Genomic DNA, 23,705 nt, shown 5'->3' on the forward strand with positions numbered 1-23,705 from the left:
CTTCTCCTCTCTGCTATTCTCCCACATAAATCCATATTTCTACTATTAATACAACTCATTTTTGTCAACTAAAATGCCATCATCGGTTAATCGCACAAACGACGCACGGCCCCAGTCCCTCGTGTCCATTTTGGATGAAACGTTCTTACAGAAAATGGAAACTATGTATCAGCTGTTTGAGTTGGAGCCTTCAGCCCGAGTGTCTCCTCCAGAATGGAAAACTCCTCTGTCGACTGTTGCCAGGCGGATTCTCTCATTTGTTTTAGTTACTGTACATCTCAAGAGCTATTCCACAACATTTTTGGGTCATTTTAAGAGTATCCAAAAAGTCCCTGATTGGAAGTTTTAAACAAATAAAACTAAACGAAGCTGAACGCACGTGTTTGAGAAGAATATGCTTGGATTTGTGCGTTACAGATGCGTTAGACAGCTTTAAAAGTGCCTCACTTTTTCGGTGGAGGGTCCACAACCCGCTAGTCTCCATCGAGAGCTTACAGTTTGCCAGGCATGTTCCTCACTATGGCTTTAAACCATTCCATTTTGCATTTACTTGTTGATTGATGTTTTTATTGTTCAAAAACACAATGAAAAACATGCATTCTTACTGTGAATGGGCTCCCTTCTCCACAGATCTGACCTATTACCTCTAACACTCAGCTTGATTATTTTGAGCTACACGTGTTTAAAGCCACGCTGAGGAATAATAACAATAATATCTCCATGGAAACGCTTGCGGCAGACCCAATTTACACAAGAGTTATGCATTTTTTCCATCCGCCTTTTAGCATTTTATGACCTTCAAAGGTGTTTTTTTTTTTTTTTAAACTTCAGATGCGTTTGCGGTCAGATAATAAAGCCCATCTCGGTTTGTTTAGCTGCGGGTTTGAAGCTCATAAATAAAACTGAAAAAGTTTGTGGTCACACCAAAGCGCACGTTGCATCAGCTGTTTGGACTCGTGGTATAACGGGAAGCGGTGACTCACACTTCCATCCTAGACCCGTAAATGACCATCAGGACCGGTCATAAACTGATTACTTCCCATTCAAAACATCATTCTGCACAATAACACAATCCTGGCGTAACTTAACGTCACTACTGCCAGTCAAAATATTTAAAAAAACTTGCAAAAATGGTGGATTTGTTTTCAAGCAGTGGCCGTTTGCAGGACAATAGTAAAAGAGCTGGATCTTTTTTTGCTTATTTGAATGTTTTTAGGGATGGATTGGATATCAGGCGTCCAAATATTGGTTTAGCCGATATCGTGGCTGGACATAGAGTACAAATAATTGTAAAAAAAAAGTATTTACTGGTCATATTTGGCACAGAAAGTCTCATAATGTTTGAACTTTTACTTACACGACGTTGTTCTGTTGTTACTTCAGGGATAAGTAACAGCTACATAACACATTTGGATCAGCTTTATCTCATTTTATTTTTGTTAAAAGGAAACACAAATGGTAATCGGTTGATATCGGTAGTATTGAAATCGGTATCGGAACTGAAAAAAGCTGGATCGGTGCATCTGTAAATGTCATCGCAGTAGCTTTTACAGAGGGGTTTGACGATCTACTTCTATATTCTTATAAATATTATGCAAAAATCTAATGGAAAATGTTATTGCTTTACTTGGAATATTCCACAGTACGGCGTTAAACTTAAATCTCCATAGCAACGACAAGCATTTAGCGCCACCAAGCAAAGTTATAGTTCAAATTTGTACAGGAAAAATGCATTTTTTGTGATAAAACTAATGTAATATACCTTAAATTTCAGACTGTAGAGCGCACCTCAATATAAGCCACAGGTTTTCATGTTGTAACACGAGATATTTACACAAAAAGACGATACACAGAAGTTTTTTTTAAATTTAAGATACGCTTTTTTCGAAAATCGCCAGTACGTTTAGAAAATAAAACGGCACCAACACGGGCCGTCTGCTTTTATATCCTCTGAAAACTTTTATCGTCTTTTTACATCGACTAAGTTCTTCCCGCTGCCGCCTCCAACGTCGCACCATCGATTTTTTAATCCCAAACTTACGTGCAGTGGCTCTATTTCCTTCTTTGACGCCAGATCCATTGCCTATAACTTAAAAACCACAAAATGACAGTTCAAAATCCAAACTAGTGTATTCTTCAGCGCGTAATCTTTCCCCACGTCTGTCTCACTTTTACGTTTACAGCTAGAGAGCGCCCCCCGGTGGCCGTTAACCAGTAAAAATCTATAAATTAGCCGCACCATTGTATAAGAGTGGGGAAAAAAGTAGTCTGAAATTCACGGTAATTGAATAAATGCAAGATATACGTGTTTAATGCCATACTGTAGAACATTTCAGGCAAAGCAATAGCATCTCCATGGAGACAAGAAGGACGAAGAGCTTCCACCAGAAATGTTGCATATTGTGGAAGGAACTGTACTTGCCAAAAACCCAAAGTATTCCCTAGAAAAGAGCCGGTGCGCTGTATACGAAATACTGCGGCGATTATCCAGATACTTCCTGTCACAAAACGGCATTTTTACGATAGATTTATACTCAATTCTGCTCAATTCTTTCCAGATGCTGTAGTCTCGAGGTGAAATAAAGCATTAACGGCAAATGGGAGATAAGATACGAGCCATTTGTGATTTTTATCCAGTTAATCTGTCGGCGCAACGACTATTCATCCTCTGAGTCAAAGTGTAGAAGAAACTCGGTGAAATCACGATGAAAGAAAAGCCCCGTGTTTAAGAATAGTGGCAATTTCTGACTCATTGTCTTAAGAAAGAACAAAGGAAAGACCCATGACTAACATTTAAGATCAGAAGATGGCGTAATGCCCAGACTTGGCACGATAACACGTTTAGCTGAAGTAAATATAGACGATAAATGATGATACTGAAATGAATTTATGCCACTGACGCAACAAACCAAGAGCAGATTTAAACCACCAAAACTACTCTAAATGTACAATATTGTTAAAAAACCATGAGCTGCAATAAATAAACAGCAGAATGAAACACTTTAGTACCGAGTTTGCGTCTGTAATGAAGCACGGAAGTTATAAATTCAACATTTTACGGCTTAAATCTGATCATAAAGCCAAAAAATAACCAAACTGCTGCTGTCAGGCTCGTCATTTTGGTCTTAAATATTTGTTTTAACCCGCTCTACGTGATCCTGCTGTTTTTATTTCACTATTGTGTCTGTAAATAAAGATAAGAACATTAATAACAGACAAATCAGGTGCCGTCTTTCACTGAGGTCGCTCCCGTTAGCGTTAGCAACAGGTTTGATTGACAGTGTTGCTAAGCGCCTGCTCCCTGCTAAACCAGCATCATCAGCCTCGCTCTGGATTGGCTCATTTGTTGCTATGATACTCTAGGTCAGAACTATGAAACTCGGCTCTAGATTAGCCGCTATAACTGTTAGCATCGATCAGCTTCATTTGAGTGGAGCTGAACGCTGTGGTCGACTTCTTTACATGGTCACGTTTGCCTACGGTAGCCCTTGTGTTCAGAAAATAAACAACCACGAGAAAGCCGGCGTGTTTAGAACGCTATAATATTATGATACTGACTCATCTTAACATTCAAATCCAAAACATTTCCAACACGACTTCGGGCATCTTTCATTTTTGTTTTCCCTTATTATCATTATATTAAAAGAGTTCATAATTATAATTATGGAATTATAGTCCAGAGCGACTTATACTTTGAAAAATACGGTAGTAAAGTACGGTACTTTAGTAGAAATTTTAGGTATCTGTACTTTACTTCCATAGATTTTAAAGTGGATACTTTTTTACTGCCATAATTTTGATTTACTTTAATTAAATAATGTTAGATTTACCTTTTATTTAAATAATGTTGGTATTTTAGTGTTTTAATTTATTTGATTTTTATTTTATTATTATTTCGATTTTATTATTTAATTATTTTTATTTTATATTATTTTTATTATTATTATATCTTTAAAGGCAAGTTATAATAATGTCTGTCCTTGGTCTCAGATTTTGTAAAATTTCCTAAAAAAAATGCGACTTACACTCCAGAGCGACGTATATATGTTTTTTTCTTCATTATTATACATTTTTTGGCTGGTGCGACATATACTCCAGAGCGACGTATAGTCCAGAAAATACGGTATATTGAAAGAGTTCATAAATACAATTAAATACTAAAGTTTATATCGTGCATGTTAAAGTTTTTTTTATTTATTTATTTTATTTTTTTAGACCAAATGTATTTTAACTTAATTTTCCTGCACTAAACTTGTACCTTTAACAGTCCCCAGGTCTAAATGGAAAGTTGCATCACAATAATGTATAATAAAAGATTTAGTTCCATAATATTCACTGATAGAAATGAGCAGAGGGACTGGTGACGGCGCTGGTCTTTCGCTTTAAGGTTATATAAACCTAATGTAATCTGTTTTCACTTTGTGCTTCGTAGATACCAGAAACATAGCTCCCATTGATCAGGGCGTCGCTCATGGCTCATGCTCTGCCCATCCTAATCAATTAAAAGCTTCCTAATCGGATTAACGTCTGCTGCAGGACTGGTCTGGATTTAATATATGGACAAACTGGCCGTCCACGTTTGTCCTTTGAGACGTCGTGCTCACGTAGGTTAAACGTCGGGAGTCGGCTCTTTAAAACGGAAAAGAGGAAGAGAGAGGCGAGGATGAGATTCCCTTTTGCACGACGCATGTCCGGTGTGACGTCCAAGCATGATTCAGGCATATCCGTGGTCACCGGTGTGGTCAGCTGTATTCCTCGTCCAGTTTCAGCGGACAAGCGGCTTTAAAGATCCACTACGTAACTTTTTTGGCGTAGGGTAAACGGTAAGGAGAGTGTTCCAGGAGGAGCCCCCGGGGAAGAACCGGGACACGCTGAAGGGACTATGTCTCTCGGCTGGCCTGGGAAACGCCTTGGGGTCCCCACGGAGGAGCTGGAGGAAGTGTCTGGGGTGAAGGAAGCCGGGGAGTCCCTGCTTAGACTGACGCCCCCATGACCCAGCCCCGGATAAGCGGAAAAAAATGGACGGATGCGTGGATATTCCGCCTCAAATGTCCCACAACATGACATTAGACTTAACTATCTCCATGGAGACAAGCAAAAGACGCCACCACGACCTACGAAAAAGGTCAGATCTGTGGAGAGGTGACCCCCGACTCTTGCTCACAGTAAGAGTTTGTCATTTTCCAAGTTAGTATTTATACATAAAAGCACGTATATGAATAAACGCAAGATGGCTGCCGTGCTGTAGAACATTCCAGGCAAAGCAAGAACATGTCCTTGGTGACAAACAGGTAGCCGAACCTTCACGAGAAAAGTTACACAGTGCATCTTTACGGTAAATAGCAAGTCCTGACTGATTCTCGTACTGGACTTGGGTCAAATATTGATGATAAGAGACGGTTTTTCTTCATGATTCCGATTACAAACGCCATATCGCTTTAGGTTTCTCGTTGGTTCTTTGGTTGCTTTAAATCCTTGTTCGCGTTCTCTTACCTGGAGGTCGAAGAACTTGCTGTAGCGTCTGAAAATGGTGTCCGTGCTGCCATCGCTCCAAGACACTTTGATGATATACACCTGGGAAATCAAAAGACAAAAAAAAATCAGATTAATAAGCGTAATAAGACAAACCAAACGTGTAGTTCTGTCAAGGTCCTTGTTTGCCCATTTAGAATCACACCAGTATCAGTCCTGGATTAATCTTGGCTTCTAGGTTTTGACACAGCTAAGACCTGGTTTAGTTCTGGTTTAGGACAGCTAAAATTAATGTTAAAATGCTGATTCTTGTTGTAATACAGTGAGTTTAAGGGTTTTTTGACTATTTCCTGGCAAAGTACAATATAATTAATAGGAAAATCTGTGTCTAACCCTCGCCAATCACATTGCAGAGTCAGAAAATACTACTATTGTTAGGTTTTAAGTGACATTTTAGATTTAAAACACATGTGGGCCAGCTAAAATTAATGTTAAAATGCTGATTCTTGTTGGAATATAGAAAGTTTAAGGGTTTTTTACTATTTTCTGGCAAAGTAATAGGAAAATGTGTGTCTATCGATAGCCAGTTACATTGTAGAATCAGAAAACCATCAGTTCTTTAAGTGTTCTGTCCTGGTTTACGTACTTTTAACCAAGTTTTAAGTCCTACTAACTGTTTTCCTTCCCTATTTGGACGTTTTACCAATTTGCGCTGATTTAGGACCAGTTTAGACCTCGTTTAGTCTTGCCTGGTGCTGTAGAAGAAATGGAAGTAGCTGAGAGTTGAAAGACGAGATTAAAAGACACAAAAGAAGTTTATTTACCATCAGCACCGAACCCAGATACATGAAACCTCAAGAAAACGTGATAGTACTGATCATTCCAGTTTAACGCAGTCCATTCCGGCTATGCTTCAGTTGTAGGGAGTATTATACCTCTGATGATGTAGGCCAAGATACAAAGGACTCCATCACATACTGTTTGGACCTTAATAGTTATTCTAAAGTCACTATTTGAATAAAAAAAAGCAGGTTATATGCACATCGACATAGCCCCACAGAGCGGTCAAACCTAAACAAACACATTTTTGGTCCGCAGAGACAGAGGAGGGGAGGAGGAGATGGAGGAGGGAGTCTGGGGAAGGAGGGCAGAGGAGGTGATGGGACACTCCCCGTTGAAGCGCTGTGTCCTGGCTCCCGTCCCGGCTTGGATCTGAGTACACCCCTCGAATGCCAAAAGTCACATATGGACAAAGATACACAACAGTGGGAGGTGTGTTGGCCCGAGATGGGAGATGTTTTCGTGAAATAGTTGCATTTAATCAACAGGGATGGACGAGAGTGGATTACTGCCATATTTTTGTTATATTGTCTGTATAAATAGTTGTTTTTGTAATCTTTTGAGCACAGTTTGGTTCAGATTTATAGAGATATGTGATAGTTTTGAGAGCTTTTCAGTCGACTACAGTCCTATAGAAATGTTAGTACAATGTATACAGTATCTTAAGCTTCCAGCTCAGATCTGTGGAGAGGCAATCCCACTCACAACAATAAGGATGCATGTTTCTAAGCTAAAACGGTAAAAGGCAAGATAGATAACTTGACAACCAGGTCAACCTTTCGCACGGCAAGCAAAAAAACACAATGTAAACGTCCTTATGCAATCAGAAAGCAGAATGAACACCTGACTTTGGGTTGCCAGATCTTTAAAAAAAAGCTATTGGCAATAAACCAAAAAAGGGCTCTGCATGATACCTTCTTTTCTAAGCAATGCTAGATTGTTCAGACTGAGGCGGCTGTTGGTTTTGCTGCTGCGGAGGATATGATGGAGGGAGGAGACAGTGCATTTCTGAGTGGGATCCTCTCTTTGCGTTGCCAGATCTTATTACGAAAACCAACTGGCAATAAACTAAAAAAAAAAAGCTCTGTATGATATCATGTCTTCTAAGGGATATAATGATGTTCAGAGTGAAGTGGCTGTTTGTTTTGCTGCTGCGGAGGAGGATATGATGGAGGGAGGAGACAGCGCATTTCCGAATGAGCTTCTCCATTTGGGTTGCCAGATCTTATTAATAAAACCAATTGGCAATAAACCAAAAAGGGTTCTGTCTTCTAAGGCATGCCATATTATTCAGTCTGAAGTGGCTGTTGGTTTTGCTGCTGCGGAGGACACCATAGAGGAAGGGGACAGCGCATTTCCAAATGAGCTTCTCACTTTAGGTTGCCAGATCTTATTAATAAAACTAATTGTCAATAAGCCTAAAAAGGGCTCTGTATGACATCATGTTTTATAAGACATGACATATTGTTCAGACTGAGGCGGCTGTCGGTTTTGCTGCTGCGGAGGAGAATATCATGGAGGATGGAGACAGTAGATTTCTGAGTGAGCTCCTGACTTTGGGTTGCCAGATCTCAATAGGATCTCTAATAAAACCAATTTGCAATGAACCAAAAAGTGTTCTGTCTTCTAAGGGATGTCATATTGTCCAGACTGAGGTGGCTGTCGGTTTTGCTGCTGCGGAGGACATCATGAAGGGTGGAGACAGCGCATTTCCAAATGAGCTTCTCACTTTAGGTTGCCAGATCTTAATAGGATCTCTAATAGAAACAATTTGCAATACTATAAACTAAAAAGTGTTCTGTCTTCTAAGGGATGTCATATTGTTCAGACTGAGGTGGCTGTCGGTTTTGCTGCTGCGGAGGACATCACAACATAAATAAACCGCACCAAAATGTACAGTACAACACCTTTAAGAAGCGTATATACAGTATCCACGTATCACCCAGGGGAGTCGGACAGAACTCAGAGACAGATGGACCTGGAGATTTGGGGACATGTCCTTGACCCATGAGTCTCACAGTGGACGGTTTTAACTGTTGCCTCTTCCTCCTCCTCCTCTTCATCCTCACATAAACAGGAGATACATATGGTCTGTATACAAACACAACACGCGCAGGAACTCACACCTGCTGCGACGCTGGCACCGACTCTCCCTCTGTCTCGCTATTGGACGACGATCAGATGATGTCACGCAGTAAGGACAAAGAAGTATTAGTCATTTTTCTTCTGTATAAAGCAGATTTTTACTTTACTTTACGCCTTTCGAGATTAAGTCGGATTGTAGATCTTGCTTAAACCGGGTAGTACTGTGAAACTGCGCCAAAAATAGTGCGTTCTTGATAATCGTCATGAAATCATAAACAGAACAAGTTTGTCGTACGTGTTTTATTTTCAGAAATGATATAAGTCTGTGTCTAGTTTTGTCTAGTTTTAGTATTGATAAGCCTTCTCTTTTTGGAATAATAGTTTGATTAACTTGTACTTTCAGCGCATTTGACGATGAAGACTAAAGTACTTTTCACATTAATACAGCTGCGGTTTATCCAATAGCACTGAAATTATAAATACCGTATTTTCCAGTTGCACTTTTTTTCATAGTTTGTCCGGGGGTGCGACTTATACTCAGATGCGACTTATATGTGGAATTATGAAAATATATAAAGTCACATCGTTGTTATTGTCACTCTAGGCTCATGCACCAGTATCTACTCCTCCTGTACCACTAAAAAACATAAAATTTCAACGTTACGCTAATTTAAAAGACGTCTAAGAAACACTGAACGCTTCATCTTCCTCTGGAGTTGGTGGATTTGTTCAGAAGCGACACCGACGATGAAGAATTCAGTGGATTTACTGATTTGGAGTGAGATCCAGAGTAAACGTGTTGCTTGTTTTTTCTGCTTTATTTATCTGATTAACTGTTAATATCTTACGTTAACAAACCAGACACGTGTTCAGTTCTGTCTGTGCTTCATGTCGCTGAATAAATATAAATGTGTTACGTTAGCGTTAGCGTGATGTACTGATATTCAGACTGTTGTTCTATATTTTTTTATTATTATTATTATTATTATTATAACTTGTCTTTAAAGATAAAATGTCTGTTCTTAGTCTTGGATTTTGCAAAATAAATTTCCCAAAAAGTGCGACTTATAGTCCAGTGCGACGTATATTTGTGTTTTCCTTCATTATTATGCAGTTTTTTCTGGTGCGACTTATACTCCAGAGCGACGTATAGTCCGGGAAATATGTTTATCTTTCCCACTTGATTCTGTCAACTGGACAAAAGTTTTTAAGTGTGATTTCATATATTTTAGCACGAAAAGCACTCGTCCAAATGAATAAAACAGTTCTGGTAAGTCACTGTCTGAAGGGAGTGACGCTAACACACCCCGTCGTTAGCAGTAAAAAGTATTCACTAATAGTTAACTCCACTGAACTACGCTAAAGTGCGATCGCAGCGGGACGACTACTGAAACATACTCGCTCTGTAATTCCAAAAAAGAAGCACTGGTTTCATCGTAAATCCCCGTCAGGAAAACTTGAAGTGACTCCTTGTCTTTCTGACATTCTTGCCCCACATACGTTTCGCGTTAGAGGAGTGGGCCGGGCCTTTTCCACTGCCCCCCACATGGAACGCAGTAACACAAAACACATGGCGCGACGACAAACACGACGCAACGGGGAAACGGTTCGATAATCCTCACACATATCTGTCTGTGGTGATTTAAGGAGACCAGTGTTACTCCGTCTACAGTTTGAAGGGTCTTGTTTCAAAACGGCCCAGAGATTCAGCTCGGAATTGTAAATCTTTGTACCATGACAGAGCTGAAGATGCACAATTGAAATTCCAGTCGTGACCCGCAAAGGGAATAGTCTGAACGCAGAGTCTGGGGCAGTGGTTCTCAAACTATGGTCCAGACACTACTTTTGTTGGGTTTTAAGTGACGTTTTAGGTTTAAAATGCATGTGGGACAGCTAAAATTAATGTTAAAATGCTGATTCTTGTTGTAATACAGTGAGTTTAAGGGTTTTTTGACTATTTCCTGGCAAAGTACAATATAATTAATAGGAAAATCTGTGTCTAACCCTCGCCAATCACATTGTAGAGTCAGAAAATACTACTATTGTTAGGTTTTAAGTGACATTTTAGATTTAAAACACATGTGGGACAGCTAAAATTAATGTTAAAATGCTGATTTTTGTTGGAATATTGAAAGTTTAAGGGTTTTTTGACTATTTTCTGGCAAAATTAATAGGAAAATTTGTGTCTATCGATAGCCAGTTACATTGTAGAATCAGAAAACCATCAGTTCTTTAAGTGTTCTGTCGTGGTTTACGTACTTTTAACCAAGTTTTAAGTCCTACTAACTGTTTTCCTTCCCTATTTGGACGTTTTACCAATTTGTGCACTGTTTAAATCATTAGTTATCCATTTTTCTGGTTGTAATCCTGATTTAAATTGGTCAAAATGGAAAATATGTCAGTATAATATTGTGTTTCTCTAGATATTCGGTAATTATGAGCAATATTATCTTTCAGGGGAGTTATAGCATCGCAGCAGCTTTTGTTCACTTTTATGCGTGGGATTCATTTACAACACCCCAGGAGCTCGGGGTCATAGGTCACATGAATCAAGTCAATGGACACAATAGAGATTCTTGACCTTTTCGCATCAAAAAACGGGGAAAATATGTGTCAGGAAGCATAAAAAATACTATAAAATGAACAAGTTGTGGAACAAACGCAACCATTTATGTTAAAATACAGATTAAACAAGAACTAAACTAACCAGATATAGGATTTAAAGCTGAGGATGACAAAAATATGGCTTCATCCCTTGATAAAATAATAAAAAACTATGCTTTATTTTGATTATTTTCATGAGGAAACTGGAAGAAAACCTTTGAATACGACAAATGGACTGCTTAAATAACACTTTTCTGTATTTACCATAGAAATTTAGTGTTGAAAGGTGTTTAAAAATGCACCTTCATGTGTTTGTTCATGTGACTTATGACCCAGGAACTCGGGGTCATAGGTCACATGAATCAAGTCAACAGACACAATAGACATTCTTGACCTTTTCACATCAAAAAACTGGGAAAATATGTGTCAGGAAGCATGAAAAATACTATAAAATGAACAAGTTGTGGCACAAACTCAACCATTTATGTTAAAATACAAATTAAACAAGAACTAAACTAACCCAAATATAGGATTTACAGCTGAGGAGGACAAAAATATGGCTTCATCCCTTGATAAAATGATAAAAATTTGGTTATATTTTGATTATTTTCATGAGGAAACTGGAAGAAAACCTTTGAATACAACAAACGGACTGCTTAAATAACACTTACACTCATTTACAATAGAAATTTAGTGTTTAAATGTGTTTAAAACCCACTCTGTGTGAAACATTCCCTCTGATTTTGCACCCTGTAACCTGACACTCTCTTTGTTATTACTTTAGCCGACAGGAAAGGGCCGATGCTGCACCAGGGCACGTCTAAATGCGTAAAAAAGTAAGGTAGACGTATGCGTAAACTCGTCTTACGTAGTGCTTGCTCGGGTTTCTCCTCTTCTGCACGTCCTGCACTGTTACTTCTTGCACTGTGCGCCGTGGCATGATGTCCCTGCTTTTGGTTCGTATCCGCTGTGAGGCTAAATGTTGCTGGGACGAATCAAATCCCACCAACAAACTTTGCGTCGTGGCGCGTTTTGGTCATCCGCACCGGTTTGGATCAATGCGTCCGTGCGTAATTCCCCCTTTTCACGTCTCCAAAGCTGCATAAAACCACGTAGAAGTAAAAAACAAAACAAAACAAAACCAGTTGTTCTTTTTCCCTCTGTCCTCCTCCTCTCCGCTCCACTGGTGCTATGTCCTGCTCCGATGAGTCTCCGACCGAACTACCAGCCTATCCCAGCTCGCCTACTCCCCTCTGGATCCTCTCCACTCCTGCTCCAAGAACGGACCACCCTCCCGCGTCACAGCAAACCACAGGCGCGCATTCACATTCATTAACTGCTTCAAATGCTGACTGTATCCTTACTATAACCTATTTATACGAAGAGGGGAATTAACTGAGAGAAGAGCAGTTTATTCTCACTAAAATGACACGCTGGCAACACAAAGTACCACCATGAATCAGTAACACGGTCTTGGTTGCAGTAGGAAGGCCTATAGTGTGTGTGTGTTTGAATTAAATTAACTTTATCCAGACATTACTCATCTGTTTATGTTGTGACCTAAGCTTTCAGACACTCTGCGCATGCGTAATTGACCTAATTCTACATACAAACGTGTTTTTATTTACTTAGAGTTTATTTTAGAGTTAAACTGTATCATATTTTCCACAGCTCTGAGTCTGGGCTGATTGTCATATGTGAATAAATGGCTCCATCTTGTGGCCGCACATGCGCAATGCGTGGGCTTTGTCTGGGAAATCTACATGTCAATCAATGGACATTTTAAAGGAACTGTATGTAACATGCACGTGCTCTCTCTCCCCCTCTCTCTATTTCCCCTCTCCTCCTCTCTCTCTTCTTTCTCTGTCTCTCTCTTCTCCCTCTTTGCTCTCTCTATTTCCTTTCTCCGCTCTGTCTCTCTCTCTTATCTCTGTCTCTCTCCTCTCTCCCGCTCTCTTCTCTCCTCTGTCTCTCTTCTTTCTCTGTCACTCTTTTCTCTCTCTCTCCTCTCTCTAGCACTCATCTCTCTATCCTCTCACTGTCACTCTTCTCTCTGTCACTCTTCTTTCTCTTCTGTCACTCTTCTCTCTCTCCCCTCTCACTGTCACTCTTCTATCTCTCCATCACTCTTCTTTCTCTCTCTCCTCTCTCTATCACTCTTCTCTCTCCTCTCTGTCATTCTCTCTCCCTCCTATCTCTCTCTGTCACTCACAATCACAACTGAACTTGTGTTTCACGTGCCTAAACCTGCAACACACACACACACACACACATTTTGAAACTTGCAACACAACCAAAAGACATAAACAAATAATAATAATAATAATTGTAACTAAGAATGAATCAGCTCTATAATGGTCATTAGAAAAGCTATAATTTAAACATTTCTATCTTGTAATAAAATGGCACCAATCACCACAAACAAATGCACCCACGTTTATTTATTTATTTATTTTAGCATCTATAAAAATACAAAAGCATAAACTGTCTCCTTTAAATAAAACTATAAAACACATAAACTCGACATAAACATTTGTGGTTCAGTGTGTCTTTAAGGCCATAACTACACGTCTCTTACTCTGCCGTTTACAGTAAAGCCGCGGGGTCTGACCCGTCGCACATCTGCACTTTGACGTGAGACGTGATCCCGGAGAAACGGTCCTGCAGCGGGAGGACGTACCCCACAGCGCCCCCTCTGGTCACTGAGCCCGTGTATCTGTACGGACGCACGTTCAGCAGCTTCACACAGTGCACTGGACAAAACACCAGAAACACACATTAGACTCACAAAACGGGACTCTCGGGTGGTCTGGGATCTGTCACCCGTTTGTCTATTGCTTTACAAGGAATGTTCCGTAGTGTGACGTTCTAAACCGTCTCCATGGAAACAAGCAGGTGACACCAATAGACCAAGAAGTCACGGTGACAAAAGTAAGAACGCATGAAGAAGAGAAGTAGAAACGCAGCAATTAATCCACGCAAGGAGGAAGATGTTTATTGCAGTACAGAGCGTTCTATCTCCATGGAGACAGACCCTCTCCGGCAAAGTTACGTAATTCAGCTTTAAATGCATTGTATATTTAAATAACCCTGTTTCTTGTTTTAAGTGTGTAAGGTGCTTTTAGTCTCTTACATTAAACGTGCACTTTGTCATTTCTCTGACGGAGAGATGTATGTGCTTGTCTCCATGGAGATGTTCTTGCTTTGCCTGGAATGTTCCATAGTATGGCATTAGACTTACCCATGTTACATTTATGTACTGTATGTCCCCAGGTATGAGGTAAATCCAAACAACAAAACAACAACACGGAAGATTTTTGTTATGGGAACCGGTGTGGAAATGGAAAATACTCTCAAAAGTGCAAATACAACTCACAATATCACTTCTGTGGTGTTTATGATCAGAGGCTATCTCACATGCACCTCAAAATCTGATTAAAAACTGATTTCTGGACCTGAAAATAGCTTAAATGACAACTGCAAAATCTGATGTGAGTGATCAGAGCGACTATGATCAGAAAGAAATGTGATTATTTTGTTTTTTTCATGTCATCGAAATCAAACCTAATTGACTTTTCAGAGCTTTCAACCGTGTTATAGCTGTTTCTCGTCAATATTTACTCATCTGAAGTTGTTTCTGGAGTGATTTGTGCGTGTTTGAGGAGTCTTTCATAGATTATTTTCAAGACGCCATATCCAAATCCGTGTTTTCTCCGTCACCGTCGAACACAGTACATTTATTTACTGTATGTCCCCAGGTACAAGATAAATAGGTTCAAATTACTGATGATAATTATAATGTGCAAAGTGAGCCGCACGTGAGTATTTGAGTTGCCAGTTTTGCTAAAATCCACCTGAAAATGACTTTTTCTGATCTGATTCCTCACCACCTAAACCGAGCACCTACAGACAAGTCAGTGAGTGAATTCTGGAGGTTTTGAGCTTTCACATGAGGCCAGTCCATAAACTGAGAACGAGAGAAACTTGTATGCGTCTCTGTTTGCAGGTTTAGGCTCTGGCAACCCAGTTTCAGCTGCGATTGTGATACTTTTGTGAAAACTGCGAGGGCAAAGGCTGCGTTTAGCTCCTTTAAGCCTCTTCACAGATGAAAACCTTTAACAGCCGCCTGGATTTCTGTTCAATGCCGTTTAATTCAGCCGTAGACGATTCACTAATCATGTTTATCCATTTGACCAACACGGCTCTGAGCTCCACACACGCCTCACGATGTGCTCGGTCCATTTACAAAAACCGACATGTGCGCAGCGTAATGTTCTCATTCGGAGGTCAGATAGTAGAATAGTCTTTGATTAGGTTCCCTACGCCCCATTTTCCCAGTGTTAAAGGTGAAAGAGAGTTCAGCGGAGTCCCAACACGCACTCACTCTAATCCTCGATAAGTCAGTGTGTTTTTCTTCCACCTATAGCAGAACACGGCCCTGCCCCGACACCGCTCCGCAGATATAGATTACACAAATGTACTTGGCCTTTAAAGTTCAACATGTGGGAGTTTAACATGCTTTCTTCTTCTTCTTCTTCTCCTTTGGGTTGTAATCCAAGTGAACTGCGTGAAGTGGAGAAGTGTTCAAGGACAAGTGCTGCAGCCGTTAAATAAGAGATCATTTGTGAATCCATTTCTTCTTCTAACACTGGACAAAACGTACTTTATTATCTGAAAGCGGAAAATGTCCTTCTTCTTCTGTAGTATTTTCTTAAAGGCAATGCACTGTACTATTAAACTGTCTTAAAAATGCAGATAAAACTAATAACTACCATAAATTTCGGACTATAAGCCACTTTGAACCCTGCGGCTTATACAACGGTGCAGCTAATTTATAGATTTTTACTGGCTAATGGCCACCGGGGGGCGCTCTCTAGCTGTAAACATAAAAGTGAGACAGACATGGGGAAAGATTATGCGCTGAAAAATACACTAGTTTTGATTTTGAACTGTCAGATCTGGCGTCAAAGAAGTAAATAGAGCGACGGCACGTAAGTTTGGCATTAAGTTAAGTTTTAAGTTTTGATTTTGAAGTGTCATTTTGCGCATCATGCCACAGCCTCATCACGGAAAACACAAGAAGAAATGAAAATGATGCAGGTTTTAAGATAAAGGCAATGGATCTGGAATCAAAGAAGGAAATAGAGCCACTGCACGTAACTTTGGCTTTAATGAATCAATGGTGCGACGTTGGAGGCGGCAGCGGGAAGAACTTCATCGATGTAAAAAGACGACAAAAGCTTCAGAGGAAATAAAAGCAGATGGTCTGTGTTGGTGCTGTTTTATTTTCTAAACCTGCAGGTGTGTTCATCCCGTGTTGGTGCCGATTTTCAAGCAGAATTTAAATTAAAACTACAAAAAAAACAAAAACCTTCTGTGTAAATATCTCATGTTCGGCTTATATTCAAGTGCAGCTTATACATGTACAAAATTGATTTTCTTTTTAAAATTTAGCTGGTCCGAAATTTCTGGTAAGTATTTAAATGGTTTGTAGCGGTCCATGCTGTGACGGTAATGTTAACAACAACTAGCATGCAAATAAATGCACTTCCTGGTTCTCAGATAAGAAAGCGCTTTAGAAATCAGATGCAGACAGTGCACAGTGGACTTATTTTGAAATATTTTATTTTGAAATTTACAAATCTCTACTGGTACTGTATAAAATGTACTTATTTAATTAAATTTTCTATCAATAGTCCTTCTCTATTTGTATTTTGAATTGTTATACATACTGCGAGTAATTTCCCTTGAGTTGGCCATTGATTATTTGCTTTTTTTCATGCCAGATGCCCTCCCGTTATGAAACTCAACACCGACCGCCCAACCCCCAGTTCCAGGACCAAATTTCCCATTAATCTTCTCATAAACTTTCTGAAATAAATTCACATTAAAAGTTCAAAAGCAGCTCAGGGATAAACCTTCAGGTGGTAACTAATCAAATCTGTTTCTGAAACTTTAAAAACTACAAATTTATTCAAACATTTTGCAGAATCTTGCGTTCAAACATCTTTCTTGGGCTTAAAACAACCGCGTTATGGATGTTGGTTAGCACGTAGCTGGTTAGCATGCAGCTGGTTAGCCTCCGCGTTGCCTTTGAACTCTTTATATTTGAATTTTTTGGGGAAGTCTATGAGGAAATGGAATGAAAAATTGACTTCCAGAGCCACATATCGTCTTGCTCAACTATATCCACGTTGAACAGACTGTTTTGTACGGTCGGACGTACCTTTGCCGATCAGTTTGACCCCCTCGTACTGATTCCCTTTGGGGTCCGTGTAGCTCACTGGTCCAGACACATTCCCCGAAAACGGAGCCTGGATGACCCCGAGATCGTCACACACGATGTCCACCGCCTTGTGCAGTTTAGCTCCTCTGTAAAAACAACACATGAGATTTTTGTTATGAGAACTGGTGTGGAAATGGAAAATATTCTCAAAAGTGCAAATACAACTCACAATATCACTTCTATGGTGTTTACAATCAGAGGTTATCTTCAAATACACCTCAAAATCTGATTAAAACCTGATTTCTAGACCTTAAAATGACTTAAATGACAACTGCAAAATCTGATGTGAGTGATAAGAGTGACCAGAAATGGGATTTTGTTTTTGTTTATGTCATTTAAAGTAAACCCTATCGACTTTTTAGAGCTTTCAACCATATTATACAGTAGGGCAAAAAAGTATTTCGTCAGCCAATTGTGCAATTCTTCCACTTAAAAGATGAGAGAGGCCTGTAATTTTAAACAATTTCTTTGCGAATTATGGTTGAAAATAAGTATTTGGTCAATGACAAAAGTTAATCTCAATACTCTGTTATATTCCCTTTGTTGGCAATGACAGAGGTCAAATGTTTTCTGTAAATCTCCATAAGGTTTTCACACTGTTGCTGGTAGTTTGGCCCATTCCTCCTGCAGATCTCCTCCAGAGCTGTGATGTTTTGGGGCTGTTGCTGAGCTACACGGACTTTCAACTCCCTCCAAAGACTTTTTACGGGGTTGAGATCTGGAAACTGGTTTTGCCACTCCAGGACTTTGAAATGTTTCTTACAAAGCCACACACCGTTGCCTGGACGGTGTGTTTGAGATCATTGTCATGCTGAAAGACCCAGCCACGTTTCATCTTCAATGCCCTTGTTGATGGAAGGAGGTTTTCACTCAAAATCTCATAACACATGGCCCCATTAATTTTTTTCCTTTACACGGATCAGTCGTCCTGGTCCCTTTGCAGAAAAACAGCCCCAAAGCATGATGTTTCCACCCTCATGCTTCACAGTAGGTCTGGTGTTCTGTGGATGCAACTTGGGCATTCTTTCAGCTCCAAACATGACAAGTTGAGTTTTTACTAAAAAGTTCTATTTTGGTTTCATCTGACCATATGACATTCTCTCAATCCTCTTCTGGATCATCCAAATGCTTCTAGAAAACTTCAGACAGACCTGAACATGTACTGGCTTAAGCGGCGGGACACGTCTGGCACAACAGGATTTGAGTCCCTGACCGTGTTGTGTATTACTGATGGAAGCCAGTGAGTGAAGACATTTCGCTGCTCATCCAAGTCGCTTCTTCAGTTCTGGTCACATTGCTGCTGGACACTGCCTTATATCTGAACTGGAGACAATAGATGTTTACAGTTCCAGTGTGGTTAGCCCCTCCCTTCAGATAGATATAAAGGCAGTGTCCAGCAGTAATCTGACCAGAACTGAAGAAGCAGCGAAACGTCTTTATTCCTACAACAATTTGTCCAGTTGACATATTTAAACTTTGTCTTTTGCTGTGGATCAGACCTGGAAGACTGAAGGATTACACAGATGAAAGTTCACCTAAGCTAAACTATCCAAAACACAAACCTTCTTGAGTTGAAAGCCCCACATCCGTACGCATCACAGGCCCTCACTCGATTATTGTTGTGACCAGCGCACAGAACACTCCACGCTCCATCTGCGAGACCAAAACTCAGATTATGATTAATAATAAAAAGAAGAAACATAAACACATGACTCCAGAGTAGATATTGATTACCTGGCACACAGCACTTCAGAGTTCTATGTCCTGGACACTTGCCGTTCATGTACCGCCCTTGACAGATCAAACTTGGTGGTTGGCAGGTGCCCCCAAGAGAAGAGCAGTTATTTCCAATCTTGTCAGGAACCCCTTTGATCATCTGGTCATATTTAGCCACGCCCACCACAATCCCCTTGATTATTGTTACGCGATCCTCTTTGGTTGGCCCCTCTCTGATCAGGACGTCTGGAGAAATGACATGGGTTATGATGTTTTTGTATGATAAAATACATCCATACTACAAATACTACATCTTTTATTTGGAATATTTGGTTTCTAAGCAGCTGTTAATGAACCTGTGACTGCTGTCTGATTATGATAAAGGTCTGTTTTAAACAGATTTTATTTATTCATTTTCTGTGTTTGAATAAAATGTGTCTAACCCCCATGTAGATACCAGCTCTTGAGGTCAACATAAGTCCTCTGTGTACTGTCAGCAGTGATGGAAGGTGAGTAAAAGTACTAAAGTACTGTACTTCGGTAGAATTTTAGGTATTTAGCAGCTCTGTTTGTGAACAAGTCTCTCCATGGACCAGCACCAAAGACTAAACCAGGACTGAACCGGGACTAAACCGGGACTAAATCAGGACTAAACCAGGACTAAACCAGGACTAAACCAGGACTGAACCAGGACTAAACATGTTGAATCAGTGTTTCAGTTTTCTGCAGTTAAAACCTGGAACATTCTTCCTGAAGATGTGACTCAGACCTCGACTTTGACACTATTTAAATCCAGACTCAAACTGTTGTTTTTATCTGTGAATATGACTGAAAGGGGTTTATTCTGCACTTTTCTCCTTTAATGTTAATCTTATAAGGTATTTTCTAGCAGTGCAGCATTACATCAAAGTGGTATCATGAATTATTGACACTATGGTAAATGACACGTGTCCACCAGGGGGCGCAGATCTATGGAATGTGTAGAAACTCATGAAGATGTTGTGTAGACCAGTGTGGATCTTGTGAGGTCCCCATGTGATTAAAAGAAGGACCCTCCTCACACCCACACCCCCACCCCCACACTATAAAAGTTGCCACATGCACATCTCAGGACTCTTCCTGTCCTTTCCGTAGAGTCCGTTGCTTCATTGTTCACTTTACCTGTGGAAATCATTAAACTCTTCTGACTTTGTTTCAGTCTCTTGGTCGTCTGTGACGCTTACACCAGAAACAAACATTCTCACAATCTTATGATTATTTGTGATTATGTTTTGATTTGTTGTATTGTGAGTAAAGTAAAGAGTACTTTTCATATGAGTTGAGGGGTTATTTTTACCATGTTCCTAGTAACACCCTGATTACATTTTTTCAGTTCAAGCTTTGGCTTTGAGCAAAACACAAACACACAAACAAAATTCATGAGAAGCAGTTTAACAAAATGAACAGTCCACGCTCCATCTGCTAGAGCAAAACTCAGATTATGATTAATAATAAGAAGAAACATAAACACACCACTCCAGAGTAGATATTGATTACCTGGCACACAGCACTTCAGATTTGTATATCCTGAACACTTGGCGTTCAGGTACCGCCCTTGACAGACCAAACTTTTTCGTTGGCAGATGCCGCCAAGAGAAGTGCAGCCTGTGCACTGTCCAACCCCGCAGAGACCCCTCTTAATCTTCTTGTCATTGTTAGTCGTGCGCACCGGTCCTCGAACCCTCTCGATTGGCATGTGAACCAAAAATGAAGTTATCACGGCTCCTGGAAAAATGACATGGGTTATGATGTTTTTGCATGATAAAATAAGTCCATGTTACAAATACTACATCTTTTCTAAGCGGCTGTTAATGAACCTGTGACTGCTGTCTGATTCTGAATATGATTAAAAGGGCCTTTTTAAAATTGATTTTTATTTTGTATTTTCTATGTTTGAATAAAATGTGTCCAGCCCCCATGTAGATACCAGGTCTTGAGGTCAAAGTAAGTCCTCTGTGTACTGTCAGCAGTGATGGAAGGTGAGTAAAAGTACTAAAGTACTGTACTTTTTTAGGTATTTAGCAGCTCTGTTTGTGAACAAGTCTCTCCATGGACCAGCACCAAAGACTAAACCAGGACTGAACCAGGACTAAACCGGGACTAAATCAGGACTAAACCAGGACTAAACCGGGACTGAACCGGGACTGAACCAGGACTGAACCAGGGCTAAACCAGGACTGAACCAGGACTGAACCAGGGCTAAACCAGGACTGAACCAGGACTGAACCAGGACTGAACCAGGACTGAACCAGGACTAAACCAGGACTAAACCAGGGCTAAACCAGGGCTAAACCAGGACTGAACCAGGACTGAACCAGGACTGAACCAGGGCTAAACCAGGACTAAACCAGGGCTAAACCAGGACTAAACCAGGACTAAACCAGGACTAAACCGGGACTAAACAGTGTTTCAGTTTTGTTCAGTTTAAACCTGGAACATTCTTCCTGAAGATGTGACTCAGACCTCGACTTTGACAATATTTAAATCCAGACTCAAACGGTTCTGTTTATCTGAGAATGCGACTGAAAGGGGTTTATTCTGCACTTTTCTGTTTTAATGTTGATTTTATGATGATTATTTATGTTTTGATTTGTTGTATTGTGATTTTAATGTTTTTTATTCTGTAAAGCACTCTTAATCTTCTTGTCATTGAAAAGGTGCGTCCAGTTTACATGTAAAGTCAATGGTGGACGCGTGTCTTGGCCACGCTGCGTTTTTGCGGCGCGCCTTGAGCGTCCAGAGCGGCGCAAATCTGGCATCGGCGCGGTGCGTCCACAGCGTCCAGGCGTCAAGACGCCACAAAAGTTGAAATATTTGAAAAACAGTGCGCGTCCAAGACACGCGGAGGAGGCGTCTGCGTTCAAATTTACAGGCGTCTAAATAGAGGCGACCAGGACTAAACCAGGACTAAACCGGGACTAAACCAGGACTAAACCGGGACTAAACCGGGACTAAACCGGGACTGAACCGGGACTGAACCGGGACTGAACCAGGACTGAACCAGGACTAAACCAGGATTAAACCAGGATTAAACCATGATTAAACCAGGATTAAACCAGGACTGAACCAGGACTAAACATGTTGAATCAGTGTTTCAGTTTTGTCTCACTTCCTGAAGATGTGACTCAGACCTCGACTTTGACAATATTTAAATCCAGACTCAAACTGTTCTGTTTATCTGTGAATACGACTGAAAGGGGTTTATTCTGCACTTTTCTGTTTTAATGTTGATTTTATGATGATTATTTATGTTTTGATTTATTGTATTGTGATTTTAATGTTTTTTATTCTGTAAAGCACTCTTAATCTTCTTGTCATTGTTAGTCCTCCCCGCTGGTCCTTGATTCACATTCACTGCTGTTTTTTGACTCCTGTCGATTGGCCCCCCTATGGTCAGGCCTCGAAAACCATTGTGTCGTCTTTTTTCAGCTTCCAAAAATGAAGTTATCACGGCTCCTGGAAAAATGACATGGGTTATGATGTTTTTGCATGATAAAATAAGTCCATGTTACAAATACTACATCTTTTCTAAGCGGCTGTTAATGAACCTGTGACTGCTGTCTGATTCTGAATATGATTAAAAGGGCCTTTTTAAAATTGATTTTTATTTTGTATTTTCTATGTTTGAATAAAATGTGTCCAGCCCCCATGTAGATACCAGGTCTTGAGGTCAAAGTAAGTCCTCTGTGTACTGTCAGCAGTGATGGAAGGTGAGTAAAAGTACTAAAGTACTGTACTTTTTTAGGTATTTAGCAGCTCTGTTTGTGAACAAGTCTCTCCATGGACCAGCACCAAAGACTAAACCAGGACTGAACCAGGACTAAACCGGGACTGAACCAGGACTGAACCGGGACTGAACCAGGACTGAACCAGGGCTAAACCAGGACTGAACCAGGACTAAACCAGGACTAAACCGGGACTAAACCAGGACTAAACCGGGACTGAACCGGGACTGAACCAGGACTGAACCAGGGCTAAACCAGGACTGAACCAGGACTGAACCAGGGCTAAACCAGGACTGAACCAGGACTGAACCAGGACTGAACCAGGACTGAACCAGGACTAAACCAGGACTAAACCAGGGCTAAACCAGGACTGAACCAGGACTGAACCAGGACTGAACCAGGGCTAAACCAGGACTAAACCAGGGCTAAACCAGGACTAAACCAGGACTAAACCAGGACTAAACCAGGACTAAACAGTGTTTCAGTTTTGTTCAGTTTAAACCTGGAACATTCTTCCTGAAGATGTGACTCAGACCTCGACTTTGACAATATTTAAATCCAGACTCAAACGGTTCTGTTTATCTGAGAATGCGACTGAAAGGGGTTTATTCTGCACTTTTCTGTTTTAATGTTGATTTTATGATGATTATTTATGTTTTGATTTGTTGTATTGTGATTTTAATGTTTTTTATTCTGTAAAGCACTCTTAATCTTCTTGTCATTGAAAAGGTGCGTCCAGTTTACATGTAAAGTCAATGGTGGACGCGTGTCTTGGCCACGCTGCGTTTTTGCGGCGCGCCTTGAGCGTCCAGAGCGGCGCAAATCTGGCATCGGCGCGGTGCGTCCACAGCGTCCAGGCGTCAAGACGCCACAAAAGTTGAAATATTTGAAAAACAGTGCGCGTCCAAGACACGCGGAGGAGGCGTCTGCGTTCAAAT

The 23,705-nt window shown here is 40.4% G+C and overlaps 2 protein-coding genes across 2 annotated transcripts in view; both read right to left on the minus strand.

Moving 5' to 3' along the window:
• sh3pxd2b (SH3 and PX domains 2B) overlaps nucleotides 1-12,220 on the minus strand; it is an 83,818-nt gene extending 71,598 nt beyond the window's left edge. The window contains exons 1-2 of the mRNA XM_055226395.1: nucleotides 11,870-12,220; nucleotides 5,494-5,574 (exon numbers count right to left, since the gene is read on the minus strand). Coding sequence (XP_055082370.1) covers nucleotides 5,494-5,574; nucleotides 11,870-11,941 — 153 coding nt within the window. The 5' untranslated portion in view covers nucleotides 11,942-12,220. The remainder of the gene's footprint in view (nucleotides 1-5,493; nucleotides 5,575-11,869) is intronic.
• Nucleotides 12,221-13,570: 1,350 nt separating this feature from the next.
• Nucleotides 13,571-20,738, minus strand: LOC117381593 (uncharacterized). The gene is made up of 6 exons (XM_055226695.1): nucleotides 20,540-20,738; nucleotides 19,022-19,249; nucleotides 18,850-18,940; nucleotides 17,228-17,373; nucleotides 14,165-14,209; nucleotides 13,571-13,754 (listed from the first exon to the last, which is right to left on the minus strand). The coding sequence occupies exons 1-6, from the start codon at nucleotides 20,736-20,738 to the stop codon at nucleotides 13,588-13,590; spliced, it is 876 nt and encodes a 291-aa protein (XP_055082670.1). The 3' UTR covers nucleotides 13,571-13,587.
• Between the last annotated feature and the right edge of the window lie 2,967 nt (nucleotides 20,739-23,705).

Source organism: Periophthalmus magnuspinnatus, chromosome 14 (genome assembly GCF_009829125.3).
Source record: "Periophthalmus magnuspinnatus isolate fPerMag1 chromosome 14, fPerMag1.2.pri, whole genome shotgun sequence".
NCBI classification, from domain to species: Eukaryota; Metazoa; Chordata; class Actinopteri; order Gobiiformes; family Gobiidae; genus Periophthalmus; species Periophthalmus magnuspinnatus.